Here is a 17671-nt window from a genome sequence, read left to right as displayed (position 1 = left end):
AGCCGTGCGTAGCCCTTGGCCACTTGAGATGTGGCGGGTTTGAAGTGAGATGCGCTTGAAGTGTAAAATACACGACTGTAAAATATCTCAATAGTTTTAAAATATCAATTACTCGTTAAGCTGATAATATTGTGGAGAGACTAAGTTAAATAAAATATACTACTAAAATTCATTTCACCTGTTTCTTTTTTAATGTAGCTACTGAAAGCTTAAAAATAACATGCGGCTTGACTATATTTCTGTTGGACAGTAGTGCTCTATTTAAAAATAAGGTACTAATGAATATTCCTGGGAAAAAAAGAAACTAAAGTGAATCTGAAGGAACTTTTGATCTCCGAATGAACACTCCGCCATGTGATATCACTTCTGAAAAGAGTCCAATAGAGTTTTAAAAAGATCGGTGTCATGTTGTTGCCGTTTTTCTTTAAACACATATTACCGTGTCTTGAAAGATGAGGACATGGCCCTCCGAAGCTCCTCTCAGTTTTCGACATGTTGTTTTTGCTTCGTGTTGGTTCATGACAGTCACTTCTGTAACTGTAATTCTCGTAAGCATTTAGTGCCGCCTATGGAGAAGGCCCCGTCAGGCCTTCGTCCCCGAGCCCTGGCTTTCCTTATCAGCTGGTTTTCATTCTCAAGAAGGGCTCATGCTTCTGGGAGGATGCCGCCTCGTGCCTTCATACCTGACTGGTGTTCGCGTTTCACGGGGTCCAGTCCACTTGGGTTGCACCTTGTGTTCCCGTGTCCTCTGCAGACTTCGCTGCACTGTCTTCTGGTGGAGGACACCGCTGCGGGTCCCTCGCGATGCTCTCCTCATCTTGCAGGCGATTTGCTTTTTCTTCTTGGACAGCTAAAGAACTCTTGAGTTCAGTAACTCAACTCAGCCCTGTTTTGGTGTTGTTTAGCTCCTCCCGGGACCCTAGGTCTCATCTCTAAAAGGTTATTTTTGGCTTCCCAGTACACACACACAGACACTGCCGAGAACAGAGACCCGGCAGCTTTGGGTCACTGACTAGAGGAATCAGAAGGGCTCCTATTATGGCTCTCAGCCTTCAGAGTCGGACCTACGTCCCAGAATTTGTTAATTTTAGATTGCACAAACGAGAGACATACCTGTTCTTTTCTCTGATACCAGAAAGTTAAAGATGAAGCTAAAGTCTATTTCGGCAACTAACCCCAGCTGAGGTTCTTCCTGTACCCCAGCAGTAACAGTCATGGGTTTGACGTATATCCTTCCAGACCTTTTAAAGCTGCTTTTATATTTTAATGCAATTATGTTCTGTCCCATCAGAGAAAAAAATAGACAGTGTTCAGGCTGGTGTATGAATTGTTTGAGTTTATTCAGAATAGTCTGGATGTGTGGATTCTACAGAGCCGCTACTAGAGTGAGGTTTTTATTCTAAATTACGAGGCAACACAGACACTAACAAAGTTATAACTATAAGTATTATACTCTTAGGAATAAAGCCTTTCTACAAACATTCCCAGATATCAGTGTCTGTATAGTCTTGACTTCTAGACAAACACAGACTGCATGCATTTAGGTCATTTGACACAAACTCATTTTAAGAATCTGACTGTACAAGGCATTCTGCTGGCTCAAATCCATGTCTGAGGCCACAGAACATGGGCTAGGAAATTTCACTCTTGGAAAGGCATAGCGTTGGGCCTTGTGTGTGTTTTGTAAGGATCATACTGAATAAATCATAAGACAACTTTGTGTTTTTTTCCTACTCAACTTGAGCTCGCTCCGTGTTAAAATGTATCCATCTTTCTAGATTCAGTAAATAGGTGACGAAGGAATGACTGGATGCCTGAGCTACCACCTGTTTGAGAACACACTACCGGAACATTCTTTACGAATGCACACAAGTTCACTATAAGGTGGTGCCTACTTGGACTCGGTTATGAAGTTCCAGAAGGGCCTTGCTGGGGGCGTGGAGCGAGGGGGTGGTGGTCCCGAGGTCCTTGGGGGGTTCCCGGCACACTGACCATTCCTCGCTGCTCACTGTGTTCTTCACAGATGACATGGCAGAACTCCTCCTCGGGGAGTCGAAGCTGGAGCAGTACTTGAAGGAACACCCTCTGCGGCAGGGGGCCAGTCCCCGAGGCCCCAGGCCCCAGCTGACTGAGGTCCGCAAGCATCTGACCGCCGCCCTGGACCGGGGGAACCTCAAGGTACTGTGGATCTCTGGGACAAGGTGGGGCAGTGCGGAGTGCTGGCTCCATCTCCTCTGAGCTGTGTGGTTGGGGATGATCCCCCTGGACGAATTGGGTGGGTGATGTTTGGACCACGTCTCCACTGCTGTGGCTTGTCTTCTTAGAAGCAGGACAATTGTTGTGTGCAGTTGATGTGTCAACCAACCCCTAGGCTAGCTGACCACCTTGTGGGGGCTTCTGGCCCAGTAAAGTATTTCTGATGAGAGGCTTCAATGACGCATTACTCTGAAAAATAGCACTGATCTTCTCCAGGTGCTTGAAATAAGCTATCATGTGTGACCCAGAGCTCAACCTGACACCCTGTTCCATTACAGGAAAGAGAGAGAAGTTTATCAGGAGTGCCACTTACTGCACAGTTTCCTGCCTAAAACTGTGTGGCCCATGAACGTCCCCAGGCCTCTCTGGCCTAGAGCTGTGTGGGCTTTCAGATGAGGGGTGGGGGGCGGTGACCACAGGCCTGGTGCCTTGCTGTGGGAGGGGACAAGGACAGGAACTTCCCTCTGCCTGAGCAGTGACCCTAGTCCTTAAGGCACAGGAAACCTTATGCACTGCCCTCCTATTCATCTACCCAGTTTTCTGTTTATACTCAGCTTTCCCTTCCCCTCTCCCATTTTTCCTTTCTTGCGTCTTTAGAATCCCTTTCATCTCACCTTCACTTACCACCCCCCTCCCTCAGCACCCCGGTCTTCTCCAGTGCTGCCTGTTGTCCCTGCTCCCTTTCAAGAAATGCCTGGAAGAGGGCCGCCCTATCTCAAACGGCCGCTTCGCCATGCTCTGGCTGGTTACCTGCATGTTGTCTACCCTGTCACAGCTATAGGTTACAGAATATGTGCCTCATAAGCTGAAAAATCTAGCCTCGTACAGCTTGGGTTCCAAGGAGAAGGCCTGGGAGAGGGTGATAAATCTGTTTCCTTATATAGATGGCTGGATGGCCTCTTCTTCCTCCGCTACAAGTGGGGGGAGGGGAAGGGAGGCGCGTGGGGCTGGTGGGTGTGGCCTCAGGAAGCCAGCCTCTCCTGACTGGCCAGGAAAGAGCCTCCACAGGACAGTTGGAGCTGGCAGCCTCGGGGGAGGGGACTCCCGGTCAGTAACCTTAAGAAGCTGGAAGGGCTCGGCAAGTAAAGTTCACCCCTGGAAAGAAAGCAAGTCCTGATTTTTGCACTCATTGAGGAAGCCTCTCTCCTTGGGTTGGTTGTGTGGGTTACGCTCCCAGTGCAGTGCACAGGACACAGGAGGATGCCTGTGCGAGCTCCTCTTTTCGAGACAGGTGCCTCTCTGTTTTGTTCAGAAAGCATTCCTTCACTTTTGCCCTAGTCCAGCCCAGCCCAGACACCTAAGGGGAGCCTCAGGGCTTTTGTTTTGTCTTGCTACAGCTTTATTGAAATATAATTCATATGCCATATAACCCACCCATTTAAAGTATGCGATCGAATGTTTTTTAGCGTATTCACAGAGTTGTGTAACCATTACCTTAATTTTAGAACATTTTTTATCACCCCCAAAATAAACCTGGAACTTTCCAGGCTCCTTCCGGTCCCAGCCTCCCAGCGCTAGGCAGACACTGATCTGCTTTCTGCCTCTATGGATTCGACCATTCTGGCCATTTCGTATAAATGGGAGCATAGCATGCGTCGCCTTTCCTGCCTGGCTTTTTCACTTGGCGTACTGTTTTTGGGGCTCATCCATGTCGTAGCCTGATGTATCAATGCTTCCTTCTTACCATGGCTGAGTAATACTCCATGGCATGGTGAGACCACGTTTTGCTCACCCACTCATCCGTCGGTGGACATTTGAATGGCTTCCACTTTGGGGCTAGTGTGAGCAGTACTGCTGTGAACACGTGTGCGCAGTTTCTGGGTGCAGAGCCCCAGGGTTCTGCAGCAGCAGATGGCTGAGCCCCGAGAAAGCATCGCCCATAATATCGTAGGAAAATGTTTTTTTCTCTCCTTTTCCTTCTAGTCAGAATTCCTACAAGAATCCAACCTGATCATGGCCAAGTTGAATTATGTGGAAGGAGACTATAAAGAAGCTCTCAACATTTATGCCCGCGTGGGCCTCGACGACTTGCCGCTGATGGCCGCCGCCCCGTACAGGTTGCGGATGATCGCGGAAGCCTTCGCCACCAAAGGTGAGGCCTGCGTCCCTCTCCCCTCTCCCCTCTTCCTGGGAGGGCTGCCCCCGGGTCGTGCTGTTTGGAGCCAGCAGAGCCTCCTGGAGCCTGCACTTTGACCCCCGTGGCCCTGGCTGGGGATTAACTCTGACAACTCCCAGCAAGGCCAGCGCACTGCATGATTTTAAGGCCAGCGACACAGTGTGTCCTCAGAGCCTCAGTTCTTCAATTATCACTGAAAGAAATGAAGGAAAAACGTTTCAGTCATTTTCTGATCATTAATATGTAACTAAGCGGAGATTTTTCTTGGTAATTAAGATGCACAACATATACAGGGTGTCTTATCTTACGGCCACTTGCCCACATGGCGGACCACATTTTTATTCATTAATGGCACCTCTGGGTTAATTAAGGCTAAGTGGCTGCTACACATGGCAGTCCTTGTAATAGTCAGCCACTGTTTAACTGTGTGCCTAGGGGCTCAGGCGGTCGAAGGGTAAATGTCACCCCAGGTGCCATGACGGAGTTTGTAATCTGATGTGAGAGTGCAGCCCCACGGAAAAAGAAATGACAAAGAGGCCGGACACACACAGTAGCTGACCTTTCCAATTGCCACTTCCTCATCTGTGAAATGGGTATGATCATATCTACTTCATAGAGTTATGAGGCTTAAGTCAAGTCATGTGCGTAATGCATTTGACACAGTACCTGGCACGGACTAAATGCTTCCTAAATGGTATTGTACAGTGCCAGCTCCAAACAAGGCAGCCATCAGTAAAAAGCGCGCATGGGCAACAGCTTTTCAGAGGCAAGAGAGGTCACCGAAGGGCAGTGGGGGCTGGAAGGCTTCCTGGAGGAGGAGAGATGCTTCGAATCAGACTTCTAAAGGGTATGGTAAGAAGGGGACCATCCGAAGCAGCTCCTCTCCTTCCTGCCACCTACTGTCCAAACCATGCATTGTGACTGACTGTTGCTGGCCCAGAGGCCAGGGCTCTGAGTGTGCCGACCCTCCAGAACAGCAGCGAGCTGGCCACTTGTGTGCTGCCACCTGTCTGACTTGGTTGTCTTATGCAGAAATGAACAAAGATCCAGCCCAAGGCACTCTTAAGGGCTTTGTGATGGGGGCGACATATTCATCCAGTTCCCTGGGGAATCTCTAGTATTGCCAGGCTCATCTAATTAATCTTCTAAATGTCGCTGTGGGCTGGGAAAGGATGCTGTCGCTCTTGACAGGGCATGCTGGCATTTTAATGGGCACAGTCCTTTGAGGCTGTCTTGGGGGATCCTAAGAGCTCTTGGCCTATATTTGCGTCTGAGTCATGGGGTGTGCTGCCGTCTGGGCCACATAGCTGCCCCCTTCTCTCTCTGGTGCTCACTTAGCTACCTCATATGCCTTAGGTTATGGGGAACTCTGTGTGTGTGTGTGTGTGTGTGTGTGTGTGTGTGTGTGTGTGTGATTTTGGGCCAGGAACGGTATTTTTCAATGAGAGCAAAGCTTCATCTGGCAGTTTCCAGCCATCCCATTGACCTGGGACCTGTTGGATTGTGGCCAGGAGTAGATTTGCTATTTGGGGTTGGGAATGGCTCAAGGCCTACTTAGCACCGAGAGCTCAGGTCTTAGTATTGGCTTTGAGACATCCTGGTGGTAGCAGACTGTCTAGAGGTGGCATTCCAGCTTCGTCTAGTGGCTGCCATGTATAGTAGACAAGGAGGACAGGAGACTCGGTCCCTGAGTTTGGTCCTGGATGATATGGGGTTAGCAGTGGGTCCCAGCTATGGGACTGAACCACTTGGCTCTTGGGACACACTGGCTGGCTCATCAGAGACCTAGCCCTGGCTAGTTTCTGAATTCCATAGGCACATGCAGGGTCACATGTGTATGGGTAGAGGGAAGGGTCACTTTTGCCCAGAGGAAGTGACCTGCAGCCCAGGAGGACTCAGGCCCCAAGAGCCTTGGATGGCCAGGTGAGAGGCAGCGTGGAATGATGGTTGTGAGCACCAGTGTTGGACCATCTACCCGGGTCCACCCCAACCTCTGTCACACACAGGTCACGTGACCCTGTGCAAGTTCTTAACGTCTCTGTACCTTAGTTTCCCCATCTATCAGGTTCCCATTGGGTCGTCAGGAAGAGTTCATGAGCTAGTACCTGGAAAATGCTTACAGCGTTACCTGGCACATGGTGAGCATGATGTGAATATTAGTTTAAAAGACGGTGTTTGGTGGGGGGACCACCAGAAGTGACTTAGCAACAGAGGACGTTGCTCCTCTAATTCATGGAGATGCCAAAGACAGGCCAGTTCCCTGAGGAGCTCCAGAGCCTCTTGGCCTAGCTCTGTGTAGGAATAGGCTTGGTTTTTCTGTTTTCATCGAGGTTCTTATAACTTAAGGGGAGATTGCTGATAAGGATTTGATGACTATTAGCGCGCAAAGTACCGTTGAATCAGGTTGCGAGAAGCTGGCCCTCAGGCATGGGAGACAGGCTTTGTTTGGTCCTCTCAGTGTTTCCAGTGCTTTTGAATTAGTTGCTAACATTTCCAAATTGGGAACAGTTAAGAATTTGGCTTTCTGTCTTCATGGGAAAAAAGGCTAGAGCTGTCCCGTCATTCTCCCAGGTTAAGCCCAGGCTGGAGCTGAGTGAACCTGCCCCTTGGGTGGGCATGCACCCAGCCCACGCCCCTCCCCTGTGCCGCCTGCATGCTGCTGTAGACGGTGGAAGTGACCTGCACGCTTTCATAGGTCATCTGAACGTTTCCTTGGTCACTTGAGGTCTGACTCACACAGGGCTTTCAACCAGAGCCTGGAAATGTCCTTGAACTCTCACATCTAATTCTTCCTGCCACAGCTTGGAGCTCCACCTCCCTCGTCCAGGTAACGTCAGCCATGGTTCATGGGAATCAGAAGCCAACATCATTCAGTTGCTGAGAACCAACTATGGGCCAACACCATGTTAAGGCTTCACTGTCTCTTTAATCCTCCAAACCCCTAATTTACAAACGAAGGAAATGAGATTACGTGTGGTTACTAGGAATGTCAGTGCCCACTGTGTGCCCGGTGCTGTGTCCCTTACTTGGGTGTCTCAGCCAGTTTCCACGACCACCCTGGGCGGTGGGCACTGTTATTCTTTCCAGTCCCTTGGCTGACCTGAGGCCTGGTAGCCTGTAGCCAGGAATTGGTTTGCAGATGAGCACACTGAGGCACAGAGAGGTCAGGTAAGCAGCCCAGGGGGCTGCAGCTAAGAAGTGGTAGAGCCAGGAGCTGAACTCGGAGACTGTGCCGAAGCCTGTGCTCTCCTGCCGAGTGGCAGGAGGGGGCTCAGCCTGAAGGCTGTTCAGCTTCAGGGCCCATGTTCTGGTCACTCTGCTCCACGGGCACGTGGATCAGAGCTCACTCGGGTCAGGCCAGGTTTCCTTGGGTGGGAAACTTACAGACGCTAAAGGACACCCTGGATTCGTGCCTGTCACCCTCTTCTCAGCCCCTCTCCTCTTGTTCCTGCACCTTAACTTCTTGCTCTTGCCCAGGTTTCTTCCTGCAAGTTCTGTCCCTCAAGCTCGCACATGTCCCATCTTCTCTGAAACCCTCTGGGGCTCACCCATTCAGAGTCGATCTTATTCAGTGCCGTCACAGGATAGTAGATTAGAATTACGTGAAAATCCTCTTAGAGTTAGCTGTGCCGTTATCAGACACCCTGCTGGTCGTGATTTCTTCTAAAGGAAGAACTCTGTGTGTCATTTGTTTGCCGTCATCGGAACTTGGCTGTGTGTCTGGCATATAATTAGCACTTAGTTATTGAATGGAATTTGTAAAATTTCCCTTCCTCGGATTTCTATGGAGATGCCCATCACATAATTCAGGTGATTCTGGGTGCTTTTGCTTCTAGCCGGTCATGGACAGATGTGTTTTCTTTGCCTGTAGATAACATACTAAGCATATTTTGATGATTCAAAGTCATTTCTGCCAGTTATGGGGAATACCTGTCAGAGAATGCTGACATCACATCATAACAGTGCCTGACACGGGTCTCTTTCCCAAAGGTACACATTTCAGTTCATTTCCATGGTCCGAAAGCACCTGAGTGGATCTCACCTCCTTCCCCAGCTCCTTCCTCCAATCTCTTAAACCTGAGTAGAATAACAGAGTATGGGAATAGAAGAAACAGAGAAACTCCTCAGCTTCCTATAATATTGGGTGATTCGAGTGAGTAGAGACCTTTGCTCTAGGACACAGATTGAGATATCAGATGAAATCTCCAGGACAGCGAGTGGCCACAGATGTTTTTTTTCCAAGTGGGGAGGCTTGGGAACAGCAGACACATGGCCACTGTCTATTTTGGGACTTAGATCTACTGGACATGGGGTAACTTTCTGCAGGTAGGACAGTGGCAGCTGGAAGTAGCTTGCCTTCCTGGAGCTGGCCTTTATAAGTGCCTTGGTATGTACCTTGTTGTAATAAAGGGACCGAAATACGTTGGCTCCGATGTGACGGAAGCCTGTCACAGTCCTGTGATAGTCCAGCTGGTCGAGGCTGGTGGGGCCGCTGTGTTCTCTGAGGCTACTGCTCCTCCCCCGTCTGCTGGCGGCCAGTGCACATCCGTGTGATTGAAACTGGGCTCCGGGGTGTTGCAGCTCATGGAAACAGGAAAGAGAGAAATGTCTAGGGTGAGCGGAAGTAACATCAGTTCTGCTGACAATCCATTGGTGAGAGGTTACTATAGGACCATATCCACCAGGAGCCTCTGTCACACATGTTAGTGTACTTCTCTATACTTATCATATGTGTGAATTTTTTATGTATAAAAATTAGATTACACCATATATACTGCTTTGTGACCTGCTTCTTCCACTTTGCTGCAGGTCACAAACACTTTCCGTGACATAAGATATATTTGTGCAGCATTTCAGCAGCTGTACATTGTATGGATGAGCTGTGGTATATTGAACTAAAAAGCTTCTATTTTGGACATGTAGCTTGTTTCCAGCTTTTCACCGTTATATATAAGGCTATGACGAACACGTTCTCAGCTTGGGCTTTGTGCTTGTGCTTAATGATTTAAGAGGGGTTAAATCGGAAGTGAGTTTTCTGGGTCGAAAGAGAAGTATTTCCAGCCTGCCCTGCTGGGCGGCTGCACCTGCGTGCTTTCTTAGCTCAGAGTGTGAGACCAGCTGCCGCTCATTCTGGCTGATACCGAATAGAATCTCTCTGATCTGAAAGTGAACATTTATTCTTCAGTTGTTTGTTGAGTATAAGCTATTTGGGAAATAAAGGAAAATATAAAGCAGAAAACAATATCAGTCACCATACTGCCACTCAAGCTAGTTAACCACTTTTAAAGATATCTATATATCTATATCTATATATATATATATGTCTATATATATATATATCTCTATATATAGACATATATATAGATATCTTTAAGTTATATGTCTTTATGTGAAATTTATGATTATATAAAATATATATACTTATAATATTTAGTTAGGATAATCCTATATATGCTATTTTATATTCTACTTTCCATTATATGTGTATACGTGTATGTACAATTATTTTTCCATGTCGTTTAGTGTTTTTGAACACAGTTTTTAATGACTGCACAGTGATGTGCCTTATAGATATTTTTGCCCATGGAACATCTCTGTTGTTTCCGTTTTTCATATTACAAATGTGCTCTATAGCTTTTTAAAAACAGCTTTATTGAGATAGTCACATAGTCACATACCACAATATACGTTTTACAGTGTACAGTTCAGTGGTTTTTAGTATATTCAGACTTGTGCCACCATCACCGTAATCGATTTGAGAGCATTTTCCTCACCCCGGAAAGAAACCTATACTCATTAACAGCCATTTCCATTATCTGATTAATGTCCCTTGGCCCTCGTCAGCCACTAGTCTGCTTTCTGTCTCTACGATTTGCCTATTCTAGAAACATTATATATACAAAATCGTGTAATATGTGATGTTTTGTGTCTGGCATCTTTCACTTAGCTTAACGTCTTCACATGTTGCAGCTTGTGTCAGATCTTTTTATGGCCGAATGATGTACCACACTGTGTCTATTCTGTTAACGTATGAATCAGTTGACGGGCATGGCGTCGTTTCTGCTTCTTGGCTATTATCAATAATGCTGCTGTGAACATTTGTGTACAGAATTTGGAGTGGATGTCCATTTTCCTTTCTCTTGGGTGTATATACTTAGGAGTGGAACTACTGGGTCATGTGATAACTCTGTGTTTAACTTCTTTTAAAAAATTTTTTTCATCACATTTTTGTGTTTAACTTTTTAAGGAACTGCAAACTGTTTTTCAAAGCAGCTGCTCTACCCCAGTGGTTCCAGTTTTTCTACATCCTCAGCGTCGCTGCGTTATCTGTTTTTTTGTGTATGAAGTGGTCCGTCATTGTGGTTTTTATTTGTGTTTCCCTAATGGCAAATGATGTTGAACAATTTTTCAGGTGCTTATTGGCCGTTTGTGTGTCTTCTTGGAGATATGTCTATTCAGATCTTGTGTCCATTTTTTGATCGGGTAATTTGTCTTTTCATTATCAAGTTGTACTAGTTCTTTACATATTTTAGATACAAGTCCCTTTACAGATATGTGTTTTTTAAAATATTTTCTCCCACTCTGTGAATTGTCATTTTACTTTTTTGATGGTGACCTTTGAAACACAAACGTTTTAAATTTTGAGTAAGTTCAGTTTTTTTTCTTTTGTTGTTTTTGTGTTCTTGGCATTGTAGCTAAGAAACTATTGCCTAATGAACACCCACAAAGATTTACTTCTAGTTTTTTTTTTTAAGAGTTTTGGAGTTTTAAGTCTTACATGTAGATTTATGATCTACTTTGAGTTAATTTTTGTATATAGTGTGAGGTAGAGGTCTAACTTAATTCTTTTACATATCTAGTTGTTACAGGACCATTTGTTGAAAAGATTATTTTTTCCCCCATTGAATTGTTTTGACACCTTTGTTGAAGTCAAGTGAACATGCATGCAAGGGTTTATATACAGATTCTCAATTCTATTTCATTTCTCTATATCCTTGTGCTAATACTACACTGTCTTTATTAGTGTAGCTCTGTAATAAATTTTGAGATTGAGAAGTGTGAGTCTTCCAACTTTGTTCTTTTTTAAAAATACTGTTTTGGCTTTTATGGGTCCCTTATATTTCCATATAAATTTAAGGATCAAATGATCAATTACTGCAAAAAACAAAAAAAAAACAAAAAAGCTTGCTGGGAATTTGATAAGGATTACGCTGAATCTGTATATCAATCTGAGGAATATTACCATATCAGTATTAGGTCTTCCAGTTCTTGAATGTGGGCTGTCTTCCTTAGTTTCTTTCAAAAATGATTTTCACTTTTTGATGTATAGGTCTTAACATTCCTTTTGTTAGATTTATTCCTAAATATTTATTCTTTTTGATGCTATCATAGTGAAATTGTTTTCTTAATTTCATTTTTAAATTGTCCATTGATAGTGTATAGAAAATACAACTGATTTTTGTTATATTAATCTTTTATCCTACAGCCTTGACAAACTCTTTTATTAGTCCCAATAATTTTTTTTGTGGATTCTTTAGGGTTTTCTACATATAAGATTATGTCATCTGTAAATAGAATAGATTTATTTTTTCTCTCTAGTCCAGATGCCTTTTCTTTCTTTTTGTTGCCCGATTGCATTGGTTAGACCCTCCAGTGTCATGTAGGATGGAAGCGACCGGAGCGGAGATCTTCGTCTTAGGGGGAATGTTTCCAGTCTTTCACCAGTAAGTGCGATGTTAGCTGCGGGTATTTCATAAATGGCCCTTATCAGGTTGGAGTTCTTCCCTATTTCTAGTTTGTTGAGTGTTTTTATCATGAAAGGGTGTTAAATTTCCTTAAATGCTTTTTATACTGAGATAATAACGTAATTTTTATGCTTTATTTTTTCTAACGTGGTATATTACATTGATTGATATTCATATGTTAAACCAGCCTTGCATTCCTGGGATAAATCCACTTGGTCATGGTACATAATCCTTTTTATATGTTGCTGGGTTTGGTACGCTAATATTTTATTGAGAAATTTTACATCTATATTCATAATGGATATTGGCGTAATTTTCTTGTGAGGTCTTTGTCAGGTGTGGGTATCAAGGTAATACTGGTGTCATAGAGTGAGTCGTAAAATGTTCTTCACCTCGTCTACTTTTTGGAAGAGTTTGTGAAGGATCGGTGTTAATTTTTTTTAAAACTTTGGTAGGGTTCACCAGAAAGCCACCCGACCCTGAGCCCAGGCTTTTCTTCATCGGAAGTTTTTTGATTACTAATTCAATCTCTTGTTACTCTACTGCTTTAATAGATTTTAATAGCCTATACTTGTTCTCCATTTTCTTCTGCACAGCATCTTTTCACTAGAACCCTGAGCTTCTCGATTTTGGCAAATAATCCCGGTCGGAAAGGAATGATATTTAGCTAGTTAACGGGTTTGGGGTGGATGACTTTGAGGAAGAGTCTTATTTTCTTCTACAGCGATACCCTGAGTCGCCGCTTACCCCGAGTTATAAACTCAGTCCAGTCAAGGGAAGCAGCGCTTAATATGTTTGCGATTGACTGATAAAGTCAGCCTGGTGGATGAGTCTTACTTTGTCCTGCCAGGGAACTGCTAGCCACTGCCAGGTTTTAAGAAGGAGGGAAGGCTTAATTAAATTTCTAAGCAAGAAAGATCTTTCTGGCACAGAGTGGAGAATAGATTAGAAGGAATTAAAGATTGGAAGGAAGGAGACTAGTTGGAGAGGTGAGCTGGCTTTGGGTCCCTCTCCTCCGTTGTTCTGCATTTCAGGGGGCTTGACTTATGCAGGCTGTTTGTGAGGTGCCCAAATCAGTAAGTTTCTGCCTGGGTTTGGCCAACAGGAAGCGCTGACAGGAAATTAGAGTGAGAAGGGAGGGAAGCCAGGGTATTTCTCTTTCTCTGCCTCAGGCAGCACCGTTGACAGCAATTGCATCTCTTCAGTTGCTTCAGCTTCAGTCAGACAAACCTTCCTCTATGGTTTCAGCTCCCACTAGGGAGCTTCCCTGTGTTCTGTGTCCCACCCAAGAGGCCCGACTTCTGGGCTCTTGCAACTCCACCTCCTCCCTCTGTCCCTTCCAGCCAGAGGGAAGCTAGTGGCCTCTGGCTGTTGCAGAATTCTGGGATGCCATACCATCCTCTTTGGCTTCTCATCTGTTTTATCCCCTATGTAAACAATTCTAGACATTAAAACTAGAGTGATTCTTTTGTCCTAGCTGGATCCTGACAGATATTGCAAAAGCCTGGATTGCAGTAGTTTTTTGGGGGAATTGGTGTGGGAAGGTGGTTGAAGGAGGAATCTAGATGACTGTGAGATTTTTAGCTTAGCTAACTAGGCAGGTAATGATGCAGTTAAACCAGGTAAGGCTCACCGGAGGAGGAGCCAATTTTCCTTGGAGGATTTGGGGAAGATGCTGAGTTGGAGTTGAACATGACGATACCTCTGTGACCACAAGGGGGCATGTCCAGGGAACCGTTCTACTTCTGGGGCTGCAGCTCAGCTCAGGATCTCTAGGCTATTGGTTTGTTGGTCAGGATTCAGGAATTGACTGTATAGATTTGGTTTACAACCTAGGAGTGGCTGAAGCTCACTCAGAGGACCACAGAGAGTGAGGAAGGCAAGGACTGAGCCTGGAGCCTGGAGCCTGGAGCCCGGAGCCCGGTGAGGCCCTAGGGTGTAACAGGGGAACTCTCTACCCATAGGCAGAGTGCCTGCCAGGGCTCTGGGATAATGAAGGGACGGAGATGACACAGAGCTTTCCCCAGGGCCTAAAACATGAGCCTGTGTATATTTGTGGCAGATTTATATTCTTAAGTAGGTTGAAGTTGAAATGTGGTGAAGGCAGTAAGTAGACAGCGGCCTGAGTGACAGGACTGTTCAGTCTGAGGTTTAATGTGCCGTGGAAAAATCCACACTGAGTTAATCGAGAGTGGACACCTCTTCTCCCCCAAAATCATCTTTCCCCTTATTGTCGAAGCTCGGGTTCCCGACACGTCCTCCTGCTCCCCATCACAAGTGTCAGCATGGCTGTGCATTCTTCCATCTTTTGGAGGCTGCGTCCTGCTCTGTCCCCTCACACTCTGCTCCAGGCTGCCTGCCAGCTTGCCCACCCTCTGACCCTTGCCCCTGCCAGGCTCAGTCCCCACCTCTGCTTGTCTTCTCTCTCCAACTTGGAGTCCTCGCCTTTTCTCTGTGAGGAGTCTACCCTCAGTGACACCTCGGTGACAACCTATCCAACTCCGTTGTCCGCTACAATCTCTCTTCTTCCTCTGATCCACTTCTATTTATAGTTAGTACCATCCGATTTGGCATTCAGTTTTTGGTGAATTATTTCACGTCTGCCACTTGCACCTCTCAAACTATATTGTACAATCAATTCATTAAATCAGCAAATATGCTAGTGCCTGCTCTGGGCTGGGCTCTGGGGCTGCTCGCTTCCTATCCCTGCATTTGCACCAGGACAGTGCCTGCCGCCTCTGGGTATTTGTGATGAGAGGGCTCTTTAAACACGTTTGAAGAGAAACCGTATCCAAGTAACATACAAATTGTTTAAGCAAAAGTACCATGTTTTCAGTGTATTCTGAATTCCTCTGGATTTTAGATGGAAATGGATTTTGTTTTGGGCCTGACATAAAACAAAGACTCTTATCTCGAACGCCTCTTCTCAGCCCACACTCAGCTTCAGGTTGAATCATCCCAGTTTGTGGACTGTCTTTCAGGTTGTTTGGCTCTGAAGAGTCCATTTCCGTGGCTCTTTCTTTGAAAGCCAGTGAGTGACTCTTTAATGTAGCTTTTTTCCTTGCATGGTGCACGCTAGCTGCTGTGTTTTTCACTCTTAGGATTTCGGTCCTTACTTCTAGGATCTCCTTGGGGCCTGAACTCATACAAAGCTGGCCAGGATATAAGAGATCACCTAGTCCAAGACAGCTGTTTAATATTTTAAACAGGACTCATGACTCCTAGTACAGTGCTCGCCCTGCTACCAACTATCATTTGGCTAAAATCATTTGCAAACCGTGTCTGGTGTTCATTTTCTTCCCCCAAGTGTTCCTGATGCTTTGAGAATAAAAAAAAGTATCCATATTTGGAAAGCTCAGAGCTCTCTGGGGGTGGGAGCAGAGCACAGACTGTTCTGTGAAGGAGGGTGTCAGAGCTGGCTTTCTCAGCTGTCCCCCAGTCACGCTGGGACTGTGCAGAAGAGCAGGACGCTGGGCTGGGCTAGGGCTGGGCCTCCCCACGCCCCACCCAGTGCCTTGACCCAGGGACCAGGCGGAGGTTTGCAGCTGCCCTGCAGGGCACACTGCAGCCTGGCATGGCAGGGAGAACTCAGGCTTGTTGAGCTCCTACAATCATGCCAGGCTTGGGAATAATAGCAGTAAATCATTAATAGTAATTACAGCATGGAAAAAAATCCTTCTAAACTCCCTTTATGCCCTTACCCCTCGCAGTAACCCCATGAGAGAGAAAGGGGTCGATTCCGCATTTAAGAGGAGCGAGAGGTGGGGTCCTCGTTTCAGCCCAGGTTTTTTCGCGTTTTGCTGTCAAGTGCTTGCTGCATAGATTGAGGCTGGCGTGTCATTTTTGTAGGAACTCCCAGGTGCAGAGACTACCACAGCCGGACTGAAAGAGGCTGAGTGGACCCTGAGGTGCTGCGCGGGGCCTTGCTTTGTTTTGAGTGGCTCCCAGAACCGGTGTGGACTTAGCAGAGTCTTGGAAAACTTCTCCCTGAACAGCATAGACAGCACTCGAGCATCTTACTTAAACAGTAGGGTTCTTTGGTACTCTGGGCACGTTCAAAAACCGGAATTCCATAGAAAGCCTCTGAGCAAGTCACATGCTAAAAGCCCTGTGTGAGGCCACACCGACCGGGACTCACAGCTAGCAGCCCTCCGAGGTCGTCCCTGGAGTGCCGGCCGCCGCCGCCAGGAGGCGCACGAGGCGCATCCTCGCAGGGTGCTCGCGCATGCGCGGAGCCGTCCCAGGGCCCTGCCGGCTCCCGCCAGCCTAGGGTATCCGCCTTTCCTGGGCGGAGGACTCAGCAGTTGCAGGACCTGAAATCTGGATCTTTCAGAGATTCCACACGAGGTCAGGGATCAGAGAAGGATGAACTTGCCAGCTGTCTTTATTAACTTTGGATCAGTGAGCCTCCTAAGGGAGCCCTGGGCCGTTTCTAGAAAGCCGTGCCTTCTGTAGGCGTTTACATGCAGGCCTGGCTGGCTCTTAATAGGCCTGGAGCTGAACCTCTTGCTGATGGGCGTGTTTATTGTTCTCTGCAAGGACGTTTACAGACCCTCCCACGGGAGATGACAGCAGTTCAGTACATTAAAACATTCAGTACATTGATCACTTGAAAAGAGGAAGGATTACAAGGATGTATTCTGGGAGTAGAGGGTTTAGCAGAAGTTGATGGGCCTCCTTAGTTTTCAGAGACTGAAAAATCCCTGGTACTAAGGTCTGTAGAAGCCCAGGTTAATATTCAAGTCTTGAAGTGACAGAATCTAATCTTGACCTTTATGAATTGGATATTTGCTGAGGACCGTGACCTTCTAGGTATCCTGGAGCCGCAGGACAGACAAGTAACCGCTGGCAATGCTTCCTCCCTGGCAAAAAATTCTTCAGTCTGTTGCGGGCTGTGTTCTTCGTGAGGTCATTGGATCGGGGCTCCAGGTTGTCTCTGCCAATACCATGTGACCTTGGGCGAATCATGACCCTTCTCTGAGCTTGAATTTTCTCCTGTGCAGAGTGGGAAGAGGAGGGAAGATAGGGGGTCCAGATTTTCCTTTCTTGAGAAACTGCTTTTGTCTGTCTTTCTTTCTCTTCTCTTCTCTTCTCTTCTCTTCTCTTCTCTTCTCTTCTCTTCTCTTCTCTTCTCTTCTCTTCTCTTCTCTTCTCTCTCTCTCTTCTTTCTCTCTCTCTCTCTCTCTCTCTCTCTCTCTCTCTCTCTTTCCTTTCTTTTCTGCCTTAAATTTCCTTCAGGTGCAGTGAAAAAAGTAGTTTTACAGAAAAGTCCGTGAGCGGAGGGAATGGGTGGTAGCGATGGGGCCAGGGGAGTCCTTTTGCCTGTGTGCAAAAACCCAGAAAATGTGGGGTAGGGTTACTGAGAGTGGGAGGAGCTGTGAAGCCCCGGGCCTTGCGGAGATGTGCTGTGTAAAGCCTCGCCCTAGCTGTTCATCTCCACCCAGTGATCTCTCAGGCCCCCCTCCCATCTAGATTTAACAAGTCTGCAGATGGTGGGAGGCTAGATGCTGCATTATATGTAGCCACTCATCGTCTCAGGTTGCCAGGCAAAGCT

At 46.4% G+C, this 17671-nt stretch overlaps 1 protein-coding gene across 7 annotated transcripts in view; it reads left to right on the top strand.

Moving 5' to 3' along the window:
• Window positions 1-17671, top strand: part of TTC7B (tetratricopeptide repeat domain 7B) — a 226185-nt gene that overhangs the window by 18182 nt on the left and 190332 nt on the right. For all 7 annotated transcript variants that reach the window (XR_005657575.1, XM_039884012.1, XM_039884013.1 and 4 more), the window contains exons 2-3: window positions 2024-2178; window positions 4180-4348. Coding sequence is in view for 6 of the 7 variants with exons in the window: in XM_039884012.1 (XP_039739946.1) it covers window positions 2024-2178; window positions 4180-4348 (324 nt within the window). In the remaining variant the exon portion in view is untranslated. The remainder of the gene's footprint in view (window positions 1-2023; window positions 2179-4179; window positions 4349-17671) is intronic.

Source organism: Pteropus medius, unplaced genomic scaffold (assembly GCF_902729225.1).
Source record: "Pteropus medius unplaced genomic scaffold, Ma_sr-lr_union100, whole genome shotgun sequence".
Classification (NCBI taxonomy): Eukaryota; Metazoa; Chordata; class Mammalia; order Chiroptera; family Pteropodidae; genus Pteropus; species Pteropus medius.
The sequence above is the reverse complement of the archived record's forward strand: the minus strand, read 5'-3'. Positions and strand labels throughout refer to the sequence as shown.